Source organism: Littorina saxatilis, linkage group LG17 (assembly GCF_037325665.1).
Source record: "Littorina saxatilis isolate snail1 linkage group LG17, US_GU_Lsax_2.0, whole genome shotgun sequence".
Taxonomy (NCBI): domain Eukaryota; kingdom Metazoa; phylum Mollusca; class Gastropoda; order Littorinimorpha; family Littorinidae; genus Littorina; species Littorina saxatilis.
In genome coordinates, this window is record NC_090261.1 from 35584610 (window position 1) to 35598057 (window position 13448).

At 42.7% G+C, this 13448-nt stretch overlaps 1 protein-coding gene across 1 annotated transcript in view; it reads right to left on the bottom strand.

The window, feature by feature from the left end:
* LOC138952256 (uncharacterized) overlaps positions 1–8950 on the bottom strand; it is a 17104-nt gene extending 8154 nt beyond the window's left edge. The window contains exon 1 of the mRNA XM_070323881.1: positions 7034–8950. Within this exon, the coding sequence (XP_070179982.1) occupies positions 7074–8696 (1623 nt within the window). The 5' untranslated portion in view covers positions 8697–8950 and the 3' untranslated portion in view covers positions 7034–7073. The remainder of the gene's footprint in view (positions 1–7033) is intronic.
* Between the last annotated feature and the right edge of the window lie 4498 nt (positions 8951–13448).

The window sequence follows — 13448 nt, forward strand, 5'->3', positions numbered from 1 at the left end:
TTCTCTTTTATGTTCTTTGCTCTTAGTTAAATCCCCAGCACAATATGCCCTGTGCAACGCAAACTCACGCTCATTGTCTTTTTTTAACTCTTATTTTTTTAAAACAGGGTATGCCATAAGCAATCAAAGTATTTCAGACTTGACCAAACAGGCTTGTGTTTGGCCGTTTCTGTAAACATCAACATTTTTTGCCAATGTCAATGTGTTGGTCTAGCTCAACTGTTGACAAGTATTTTAACTTTTCTTGCCTTTTGCTTTTTTTTCTGGTTAATTAGGACACTGTATTGAAAGAATATATCAACTACATCTTCATTCAATTCATTGGTGTAACAATAATTGTTAGTATTTTTCCTGAAAATCTGCCATATTAAGTTAAAGTAACTTAAAGCAGCCATACTTAAATATGTTATGTATGTTTATTTTTACAATTTCATTTTGCTGATTGATGAATTATGTTTTTGATATTGTTGTTGTTGTTTTCAATTTCACACAAAATGATTACGCAGCTCTCTATATCTCGCAGGTGCCTTTGCTGTTTTATTCAACTGCCTGGCACTAAATCCTGCAGGAACAAAAAATGATATTGTGTTGTAATTTGTGTGTGAGAGGTACATGTAGTGTGTGTGTGTGTAAAAAAAAACCCAAACAAAAAACAACCTGCGCTTAGAACTGTACCCACGGAATACGCACGATATAAGCCTCATATTGATTGATTGATTGATTGTCAAATCATTGGTAACAGTGCTCCTTGAAAATGACTAGTCTCTCTCTCAGTCTCCGTTCTCTCACTCTCTCCCTCCATCCCTCCCCTCTCTGTCTCCCACTCCCTGCCACTTCCTCCCTCTCTCCCCCTTTCTGTACCCCCTTCTCTCAAAATGTTTTTGTCGCAGCTTTAAAAGCTGTAAATGCACTGTGTACACACATCACAGGTTTTTTTTAAACTTACCTACCTCGCAGTGCCTACTCGAAACCCACCCTAACCCTCTGCTACACCATATAAAACTGTCTAACTTTCCGTAAATGGTAACAGAGGGAGTATTTTTACACTGAAGGGAGTATTATTTCAGCGATAACTCTCTATCTCGGGGTCATGCAAGCACTATGGTGGGTATACATTCCTGCCCGTTGCACTGTGCATACCACACATTTTACGATGTACTTTCTCCCGTTGCGCACGGTACTGCATGGCTTGATCCCGATCAACGAGTCATCTATCATTTTTCATAGTCCCATGACCGAAAGTTAGTTTTTTCTTAATTAGTCAATGCATGCGTTGTGAAAAGGTGTAGTTCACACACCCACTGGCAGATGGAGTAGACTGAAGTACTCGCGCACATGCAGACGGACACATGCCGGGACGCACGCCGCAGTCGCGCATACTCGCGCGCACACACACACACACACACACACTCAAACACACTCAAACACACTCTCGAATAGTTTTCTCTCTCGATTTGACGCATGATTACGACATCATGATCCATCCATTGTAGTTCACTCCTGCCGTATCGATCATGACTGTGACACGCAACGCGCATTAGGCGGTACGTTTGAATCTAGTGTCCTCGCAACCTGCAGGGTCTTATGATGTGTGTGTGTGTGTGTGTGTGTGTGTGTGTGTGTGTGTGTATGTTTATGTGTGACTTACTGTTTCTCTGCCACTCTCTCTGTGTGTCGGTCCGTCTGTCTGTCTGTCTGTTCACAGTGTGTCAAGGTCACGCTATCTGCGTGTCAGTATCTATCGAACCACTTGAACGAGTGGGTTTTCGAGGGCAAAGCACTTTTCTTTGCATTCAATTTGCATTTTCCCCGTACTCGGATTAATCACGTAAAAGGTGCACGGTGAATAGAGCCAGGGCCTGTGCCTTCAGTATGAAGTTTTCCATCTCGACTTTTTTTTTTTAGCTACTGTGACACACACACACACGTATGGCCGGAAATAGGAACAATGGAAGGACTTTACTTTCTTCCGTTTTCTTAATCAGATTGTGGGTTCAACACTCAATAGTTTGAGCAATTGTTTCTATCTTGCAAGAAAGGCTAATCTATACTAATTGCTTGTATACGTGCCGCCTCTCAACAGCTTCGTGTGTATGGAAAGCCGTTTGGCTCATAACCTTTAGGCTACACGTGTAAGAAATAATTCATACACGTGCATAAATAAAAGTATTTATTACACGTGTATTAATTATTTATTACACGTGCGTTAATTATTTAATACACGTGTTATAAATACTTTTATTTTATGCACGTGTCTGAATTATTTCTTGCACGTGTAGTAATTATTTCTTACACGTGTATGAATTATTTATTACACGTGCATCAAATGTAGGAGTCACGTGGTTAAGCGACTCAAAAACCCGGACTGGGAATCCACATGAAAAACAATGGCGGACGAAGTCACCCAAGTCAAAATTACATTTTCAGAGATTTTATAAAAACAACGACCGAACGAAAAGGTAGAATGGTGCTACAAGAGTTGTCGTTCTTCTTCAGATGTTCGTCGTTACAGTAATTCTGCACTTTATCTCTGTTAGAAAATGATCATGCACATTATATTTACTGTAATTTCTCTCAACCTTTATACTTTTACATTTTTTATTTTTTTTAATCGCGGTAGACATTCTATGCAGTAATAACAGAGCTTTGCAAGTCATATATTTTCCGATTCCAGTTTTCCTGCACCTCTGATTTAACACACGTGTTTGAAATCGATTTCTTACACGTGTATGACTTATTTCTTACACGTGTAAAGGTTATGAGCCAAACGGCTTTCCATACACACGAAGCTGTTGAGAGGCGGCACGCATACAAGCAATTACTATAGATTAGCTTTTCCTGCAAGATAGAAACAATTGCTCAAACTATTGAGTGTTGAACCCACAATCTGATTAAGAAAACGGAAGAAAGTAAAGTCCTTCCATTGTTCCAATTAGGACAGGAAACGCTCGTTTATTAACCTATTGTGGAGAAGCAATTCGGGATTAGTTGAAGCACCATTTTCATTGTGCTTATGCCGGTTCGATAAAAATGTGTGCTTGTGCATGTCAGTCATACTCTGTGGACCGTTAAAGTTAACTATCTTCTCGTGTAGCCGTCTAAAAGTCCTCAGATTCGTTTTCCTATTTGATAAGAGCATGCGCCCATTAAACTCAGTCAGTCAGACACACACCAAAAATCATCGGTTTCCTTCCTGAACAGAGTGACATTTTTGTGTGTCGAGTTTCGTAAGTCAGTGACACCAATGTCAACCTGCGAACTTATTCTAGCACCAAAAATATCATAGGGGAGACCGGGGCTAGTCTGCCTACTTTTATGCTTTTGGTAGCATAACTGGCGAGTTTGATGAACTAGAAGACTGATTTTTTAATTTTACATCAAGACAAATGTGTAGCTGATATCAATGTGCAGACAGTTTTTATGTGCGCATGAACATTTGTTGTACATACTGCTTTAAGTAGACCTACCCTAACGTAGGCGAACTTGCCCCAAGTCGGGGTAAGTCGGGGTAGTAAGTCCACCTACAGGGTGGGGCAAGTCCGCCGCTCTCATCCCATAGTAGGTAGCCTACAAGACTAGTAGTGGGCAAGCTAAACACACACGCACGCACGCACGCACACACAGTCAGTCAAACAAGCACCCGATCAGTGGGAAAGCTTTTTTAATTCCCTTCAATATTTAGGTTCAAAAATGCCAATGACAAAATACAAAAGAATGTCGAAAGAATGTAACACAAATCGGCGTCAGTCTTTTTTAGACATGAATCTGCAATCTTTACCATCGAGAATAGATGGAGTCACCATCAGAGTCACAGTTATGGCAGATGTAAACTGGACTGTTCCCCACACCTGCACATTCTTCATGGCGAACATGCCCCATGACAAATAGGCGGACTTGCCGCACGGGCAGGCAACTCTAGTGCCAGATAGCGAGCACAGCATGGGAAGGAAGAAGCGGCAAAACTTTCGTCAGAACTCGACCTTAATTAACGCACTTTCACTCGACACCAAGACTAAGTATTTGTTCTCAGAGGTAATGCATCAAAACCTAAGTCAACTCCTATGCATTCATGTTACAAAAATTAAGAAAAACACTTTTTGTGATCTGTACTCACGATATATGCCGGGCGCGCAACCTCTCGGAACTTCGGCAGGATATGGCGGGAAGAAGGGACACCACTCTCACATGGTGTGAATGACTAAAAGGTGCAAACGTAAGAATAAACAGACAAAGACGGATGTGCCCCGATCGAGGGCGGACTAGCCCCGGTCTCCCCTACTATGCACAGACAGCTGCCAGGCTGCTCGGAATTTTGGTATGTATTTTAGTGGAAGGATGGTCATTGGTGTGTTTGTGTGTACATACAATTCTGGATATATCTGTGGTGGTTTTACACAGTGATGTGATTAACTTGATTCGGGAAGGAAGAAATACTTAAGAAAGCGGAAGAAGCTCTTTTATTGTTGCAATCAGACTGACAGGAAATGATCACTTATTAAGCTAGTGTTTGAGAAACAACACGTTTTTTTTATTGATTATCCTGGTTTGAATTAACATCCGTGTGACAGTGCTACTTGACATCTGTGGACCGATCTACAGTGCCCATTCATTAAAAGGGGTCCCTTCATGGCAAGGGCGCATGCCGTTTTATATCTTATATTTATTTGATACTGAATTAAAACAACGGACAGCAGATTACAAGTCACAGTGTTGTCTGTATGAAGTTGTCCACTCAAGGCAGGGTTTATCTTCCCATCGAAGTGAGAGAGAGGAGAGGGTAAATGACAATGATAATTCTTTATTTAACTAGGATAATAGGTAATAGGGAGAGAGATAGAGAGAGAAACTCAGAGAGAGAGAGAGAGAGAGAGAGAGAGAGAGAGAGAGAGAGAGAGAGAGAGAGAGAGAGAGAGAGAGAGAGAGAGAGAGAGAGATTCGTGCGACGGCATACCCCATACCGTGAATGATTACAACAAACCCTTAATGAGATGTCTGAGTGCACGCACCTGCACGCATTCTGATATCGTATTTCTAAATGGCTATCTCTGCGTGCTACAGGACATGACAGTCACTCGGTCATGCGATTTTTTGGGGCGAACATTTTGACATCAATCATGAAATGCCATGTTAAAGCCGGGCACAGTAAGCCTCCCGTAAATCATCACAGATACTGTCAGGCTTTAACACACGGTACAAACACCCTTTCGTATAAACACTCACCGCTTGAGAACATCCTAAAGAGCGAGCAATTTTCAAAGAAATTATTTTCGTGGACCCTCTGATCAACAAATCAGGCGCCTCGTTTTGGCGCTAGAACTAGCTTTTAAAATCTAGATAATAAATTGACAGGTTGTTACACAAACATTCTTAAATCATAAAAGAATTCTTTTTTCATCAAGACAAGATCAGTACAAATCGAAGTTTTGAAAGTTTGAAAAAAGAAAAGCCCGGAAAGGTGTCACGCAAACCGTCTTTTTCGTAGCAGACGACGCTTGTGCCTTTAAGGTAAAGGAACCGATTCCTTCACAAGCGTATAACCAGCGAGGAAAAGAAAATAGGTAGGTATACCACGTAACGATGCGTCAGTCACTCAGTGGGAGAACCGACCCTGAGACTACGGTAAGCGGTTCGGCCGTCAGGAATTATCAGGAGCTATTACATGTATAGCATTTATTTCACTGCCCAGCTGCCCGTGTTCGTTGTTGTGCCATGGAAAGTCGGCAGACATAGAGTTGGCTGGTTGATCTTCTTCTTCTTGGCGTTCGCAGAGGTTACACAATCAGTCCAGCACTGGTGATAAATGTTGTCGTTTTCTCCAACTCCTGTCGACTGCCGTATAGTTTGGTCTGCAAGGGAGTTGGTGACGGCCACACTTCTTTTCGTTCCTCATCTAGTAAGGGACATCGCTGTAAGATGTGTTCCGCTGTTTGGTCCTCTTGACCGCAGGCACAGGTTGGTGATGGCGCCAGCTTGAACTTTCGGTTCATGTGAGCATTGAGCCTGTTGTGGCCAGTACGCAGCCTGATGAGGTTGACTTGCTGCTCTCTGGACATTGTGTGGTAGTCATCTCTGTTTGTCCTTGGCCTCATCAATGCCTTGATGCATGAGAGCTTCTGCTTCTGCTTTATAGTTTGTGGCTGGTTGATGATTTTTCATGTCGCTTTTTGGCTATTCAGGGCCGATTAAATTGTGTGTTCATTCTTGATTGGCAGACTTCGTGTTTGAAACTATTTACATTGTTAAGGTTTGTCACGGTAAAGAAAAGAAGGTTCCAAAAGCTCAGAGACAAGAAACACGCACACACCCACACACACACACACACACAGAGACGCGCACGCACGCACGCACACACACACATACACACGCACACACACACACACACACACATACACACACACACACTTACACACATACACACAAACAACAACAACCTCCAGCGTTGCTATGACTGATCCAAAGACTGGTCTCAGACGAGCAAGTCCCCTATGACGGCTATGCAAAAGAATAGCCCGAGGCTCAGTGACAAATTTGACTGAAAGCAGCTTTCATTTCCACAAACAAACGTCGGCTGGCCTGGCACATAACGCTGCAAGTGAAATCGATTTTGCCCGATCGATATCGGCCACGAGTTGCACTCTCGGAAAGGGAGGGAAAACGTGTGGTGCCGAAGTCTTTACCAGCGAGGACGCGTGGCGAGTTTGGTAGGTCAAAGAGAAGGGCAATGAAATAAGCAAGGGAAGTAACGAAGGTTGTTCTGCAGAGAGCTAAGATGATAGAGTTAGTGTACTTGATTCCAAATCCGAGTTCGCGAACTTGAGCTAAGTCTGAAGAACATTTTGCTGTGGTAACATCAAGTAAAATGATGTGGCAAACCATTGTTGGTGTCATTGCAAACACACACACACGCACACACACGCACGCACGCACGCACACACTCACGCGCACACACACACACACACACCCACCCCCACACACTGCACACACACACTACACACACACACACACACACACACACACTCACACACAGCCTCACCTTAACACGACGCCAAGTCTCACGATCACCTCCACACAGTCTAGTAGGAGTCATCAGTTTTGACGAAGAAATCAGGCCGTCTCCTTGATTTGGCCACAGTACCGGTCAGGCCCGTGGACAGAACCATGTTCCCCACCGACATATGCATCTCTCGTCCCACCTCCTCCTTCCTGCCTGGACTGAACGGTGTGCTCCCTCTCAAGGTCGTAACGTTGGCGACCAGACGACCGCTGCCCTTGAACTGACCCCTGGTCTTGTTGCTATGGGTTGACAAAGTGTTTGCGACCTTGGAGAAATGTCGAGATGTAAGTGAGTTGTTCTTGTCAGAAAGGGAAGAGACTTGGTGAGAAATGTGACCGTGAGACGTCGGGGTTGTTTTTGAGGTCAAGGACGACAGCTGATCTGAGGTCACGACCGACTTGGACGACCTGGCCCACTTTTTCGTGGCTATGCCCACGCTGGTTTCGGGATTATTCACCCCTGCTTGTTTCGTGACTGTTCCGGCGCTCATGGCTTGCAGGACGGTGGTCTGAAGGTCCGTGGGCTTGGAAGGACCTTGACCTTGACCTTGGCGGATGCGGTAGTCTTCGCCATCTTGCTGTCTCCGACGCTGGTACTCGCCGGTGGCCCACACAGGCCTGGTTGTGGCGTTGCTCCAGATGCGGTACAACCTCAGCAGCTGCCAGCCGGACAGGGAACGGTCTTCGGGGTCCGGCACTACACTGTGCTCTCTCTTCTTCATAGCGCTCTTCATCATCAAGACGGACCTCATCTTCGCCTTCCGTCGGACGTCTTTGATTTTCTTCTGCCTCTTCGTCGCTACCTTTGACCAGCCTTTCAGTATGTTTTCAAACTCTTCCTTTCTCATCTCATCCCGGTCACTTTTGTGAACATTATCGTCGTCGTGGGAATCGTCCTCGTGTTCCTCCTCCTCCTCCTCCCCCTCCCCATCTTCTTTGTCCTGAGAGGAGTTTGGAGACGAGCGACTGTCCTGTCGAACCTGAAGGTATCTGAGAGTGCTGGTTATCTGACTGGTCTTTCGCAGCAGGGCTCGCGTTTTGATGTCGGGTTTGAAGCTCTTGGAGTGACCTGGTACACCCTGGTAGTAGTACTCCACGCTGTTACCGCGGACCTCCACTGTGGGTAGCGTGCTCTGCTGGTGTTTGAGGATGGTGTCTTGTCTGCTGAGAAGACCTTGGTTATGCTGGACATCGCTGCCTGGCTGAGGTGTCTTTGGGAGTTCGCTGGTGCTGAGGGGTTCTGTTGATTTGAGGAGCTTCTCTGTGGGCAGTGTGTTTTGGTGATGTATTAGAACTGCTCCCAGTCTGTTCTGCAGAGTTTTTTGGTTGGCATCGCTGGGTTGCTTTGGGAGTTCTCTAGTATTGCTTGGTTCAAGTAATTTGGGTGTCCTCTCTAAGGTGCTCGAGTGTTTTACGGCGACATCGTGATGACTGTGAACCGAAGGGCGTCGTAAACCTTCTCGTTTTTTACCAGCCTTCTGTGTAACTTCTAGAATACTGTTCCGTCCTTCAGTCTTTACCGTTCCTATTTCAGGCTCGATTTGTGTTACAAAAGAACTCGTGTGCTGATGGGTTGATTGTTTGCTCTGAGCCTCCATATTCTCTATGGACTCAGAGGTCAGGGCAGGCTGTCTTTGCAGCATTTTCCTCGTTTTGTGAATTGGCCCTTCTTGCAAATCACTTGGTATGTGTCCCGCGTTGAAAATTTCTGTGTCAGAGTTTGGTTCTTTTGGTGTAGCAAGGTCTCCTGATTGTTCCGTTCTCTTCCCTGTTTTGCTCAAATATGACGAACCTCTCACTGGAGAGGAGGCATCGCTTTCACAATTTGATCGCTTCTGCTGTTGATAATTTTGCTGATGCTGATTACGCGTACGAACATTTACACATTCGCCTTGACCGTTTTGGTCATTTCTGCAAGATACACTGACAGTACATGTATCTCTGGCCATTGGCCGGACTTCATCCGAGATTTGTTGAGGAGGTTTCAACAGGTCTCGAAACTTTCGCTGTGAATGAATCCCCGAATTTGTCTCATGACTTTTCTTCTCCATTTGGCCTGCTGTTGCGGTATCTCCCGCAGCAGAAAGGGCAAAGCCTGGTGGCAGTGTTTTGGCTCTCGACAGTAAACTACTCCGCAGCACTGGCCGCTTATTCTGCTCATGTTGTGTAGATAACAAATTATTATCATGAACCGTACTAGATTGTCTTTCCACAAACTGCGCACCGAGACCGTGTCTGGTATGGGGCCTAGCGGTCTTGCCACCGTCACGGTGTGTGGTGTTCGGGGTTCGAATCTGCAGTTGGATGAGATCGTGTTGAAGACGCTGCGTCTCTTCCCACAGTTTGTTGCGCACACGCGTGCGTTCCGCGTTGAGATGTTCTTCCAGCCTGCGCAACCTGTCCTCGTGACGTCGATTGACCTCGTGCGTCGACACCATTCGTGACGTCATCTTGACACACGGTGGTCCGGAGTGTTGTGTTAAGATGATGATCCTGTGGGAGAAAGGCAAAATAGCGTTAATTAAGGGATGAACAGCTGGTGGTTGCACTGTCTGCTTTCTGCACATTTATAGAAAATAAATCCAAAAACAAAGAGACTGCCAACGTTCCAAAATTCAGAATAAAAAAACAAGAAAGGTAGGTTGTTGGAACGTTTGTTATTGACAAAATTATTATTGAATGATTTATTGAATTTTTGAATGTATTGTTTTGTCAATAACAAACGTTCCAACAACCTACCTTTCTTGTTTTTTGATACTGCACATTTATAGGTTTGTTAAAAAGAGTTTTCAGTTTCGGAAGATATTCCCCCCATCGTCAGCTTTCCCCTAGTTGTTGTTGTTGTTGTTGTTGTTGTTGTTGTTGTTGTTGTTGTTGTTGTTGTTGTTGTTGTTGAAAACAAAATCAACAACAAGCAAGCAAAACAAACCAAATATCCACCAACCAACCTCCTAACGAAATACAGAGGAAACAAACCACTCAAATATCGCCGAAAACATACGAACACACCAACAAACAAATCCATTTGTACCTGCTTTCTCGAACATTTCACACACAAAAAACATCCTCTGCTCAAAACAAAGTCATACCTATCCCATCCATATTCGCCAACTAAAACATAACATAACAAGTCGCGTAAGGCAAAATTACTACATTTAGTCAAGCTGTGGAACTCACAGAATGAAACTGAACGCACTGCATTTTTTCACAATGACCGTAGTCCGCCGCTAGTGCAAAAGGCAGTGAAAGTGACGAGCCTGTTCAGCGCGGTAGCGGTTGCGCTGTGCTGCATAGCACGCTTTACTGTACCTCTCTTCGTTTTAACTTTCTGAGCGTGTTTTTAATCCAAACATATCATATCTATATGTTTTTGGAATCAGGAACCGACAAGGAATAAGATGAAATTGTTTTTAAAACGATTTCGGAAATTTAATTTTAATCATAAGTTTTATATTTTTAATTTTCAGAGCTTGTTTTTAATCCGAATATAACATATTTATATGTTTTTGGAATCAGAACATGATGAAGAATAAAATAAAAGTAATTTTGGATCGTTTAATAAAAAAAATAATTTTAATTACAATTTTCCGATTTTTAATGACCAAAGTCATTAATTAAATCTTAAGCCTCCATGCTGAAATGCAATACCGAAGTCCGGCCTTCGTCGAAGATTGCTTGACCAAAATTTCAATCAATTTGATTGAAAAATGAAGGTGTGACAGTGCCGCCTCAACTTTTACAAAAAGCCGGATATGACGTCATAAAAGACATTTATCGAAAAAATGAAAAAAACATCTGGGGATTTCATACCCAGGAACTCTCATGTAAAATTTCATAAAGATCGGTCCAGTAGTTTAGTCTGAATCGCTCTACACACACACACGCACAGACAGACACACACACACACACACACACAGTCACAGTCACAGACACGTACACCACGACCCTCGTCTCGATTCCCCCTCTATGTTAAAACATTTAGTCAAAACTTGACTAAATGTAATAAAAATATGAAAATGAAAATCCCCGGGCCACACCATAACCTCGATGTACTGAGAGAGCTCTCTCTTGGCGTTCCAGGCATAGCAACCAACCACTTCACTATACAGACCCAGACTGTTTCGATAGGCTATTGACTTGATCCGCTAGGATGTCGTCATAGAATTGGTCTGAGCTGAGCACGAAAGATAATGGCCATCACTCGTCCTTTGCTAAGCTTTGTCGCAATTTGCTGTTCGGCGAAGGGCTTGACTGATACTATGAAGGAATTGCTTCATCTACGGAGAAGGTTTCTTCTCTATTCTTTCTTTCTTTTTACATTTAGTCATTAAAAATCGGAATTTTTTTTTTAATAAAACGATTCACATTTACGATCATCTTATTCTCCATCATTTTCTGATTCCAAAAACATATAAATATGTTATATTTAGATTAAAAACAAGCTCTGAAAATTAAAAATATAAAAATTATTATCAAAATTAAATTGTCGAAATCAATTTAAAAACACTTTCATCTTATTCCTTGTCGGTTCCTGATTCCAAAAACATATAGATATGATATGTTTGGATTAAAAACACGCTCAGGAAGTTAAAACGAAGAGAGGTACAGAAAAGCGTGCTAACCTTCTCAGCGCAACTACTAAACCGCTCTTCTTGTCAATTTCACTGCCTTTGCCATGAGCGGTGGACTGACGATGCTACGAGTATACGGTCTTGCTGAAAAATTGCATTGCGTTCCGTTTCATTCTGTGAGTTCGACAGCTACTTGACTAAATGTTGTATTTTCGCCTTACGCGACTTGTTCTTTCTTTGTAATCTTCGTTCTTTCGTATTATTTTGTTTCTTTCTCGTTTCAGTCTTTTTCTCTTTCTTTTTTACTTTCTGTCTTTTTATGTGTCTTTTTTGTCTCCCTTTTTTTGTCCAAATGCAACAATCAATTTTTGTTCGCGTTAAAAAGGAATATGGAATGTATAACATGAACAAATAAATGAAAGGGACAACGATGGTACAATAGTTTTGTTTGCGTCAGTTGAACTTTTCATGAGTTAATGACCCACGATCAACGATTCAGACAATTCAATGTTCACTTTTGACTTGCAAGAAGCCTGCTGCGGTGTGTCAGGCAGTGCTGTATGAGTTGGATGGAGAGAAAAACAAACAAGTCGCGTAAGGCGAAAATACAATATTTAGTCAAGTAGCTGTCGAACTCACAGAATGAAACTGAACGCAATGCCATTTTTCAGCAAGACCGTATACTCGTAGCATCGTCAGTCCACCGCTCATGGCAAAGGCAGTGAAATTGACAAGAAGAGCGGGGTAGTAGTTGCGCTAAGAAGGATAGCACGCTTTTCTGTACCTCTCTTTGTTTTAACTTTCTGAGCGTGTTTTTAATCCAAACATATCATATCTATATGTTTTTGGAATGAGGAACCGACAAGGAATAAGATGAAAGTGTTTTTAAATTGATTTGGACAATTTAATTTTGATAATAATTTTTATATATTTAATTTTCAGAGCTTGTTTTTAATCCGAATATAACATATTTATATGTTTTTGGAATCAGCAAATGATGGAGAATAAGATAAACGTAAATTGGGATCGTTTTATAAATTTTTATTTTTTTTTACAATTTTCCGATTTTTAATGACCAAAGTCATTAATTAATTTTTAAGCCACCAAGCTGAAATGCAATACCGAAGTCCGGGCTTCGTCGAAGATTACTTGACCAAAATTTGAACCAATTTGGTTGAAAAATGAGGGCGTGACAGTGCCGCCTCAACTTTCACGAAAAGCCGGATATGACGTCATCAAAGACATTTATCAAAAAAATGAAAAAAACGTATGGGGATTTCATACCCAGGAACTCTCATGTCAAATTTCATAAAGATCGGTCCAGTAGTTTAGTCTGAATCGCTCTACACACACACACGCACGCACACACGCACATACACCACGACCCTCGTTTCGATTCCCCCTCGATGTTAAAATATTTAGTCAAAACTTGACTAAATATAATCACAACCACTATCAGCAACACCAAACCAAGAGTATTAGCAGAGATGAGAGAGAGAGAGAGAGAGAGAGAGAGAGAGAGAGAGAGAGAGAGAGAGAGAGAGAGAGAGAGAGAAATTAAAACACTCACCAGAAGAGAACAGACGATGCTCATGCAAGCACAGCGAAGTCCAGTCAGTGAAACCAAAAGTGATTTCTGCCTCTGAGATGACGTTTTCCTTCCACCAACCGTATCCAAGTATTATACCACACCACAAAAGCAATACTGCGTTGCACTCGCATACCTAGTTTGCACAGCCCGCGATTATCTCCCTTCCTGCAAATGGCGGGCAGAAAAAAGGGCACTCGCCGGTTTCAATCATATCACTTGTCAAAGCTGTCAGC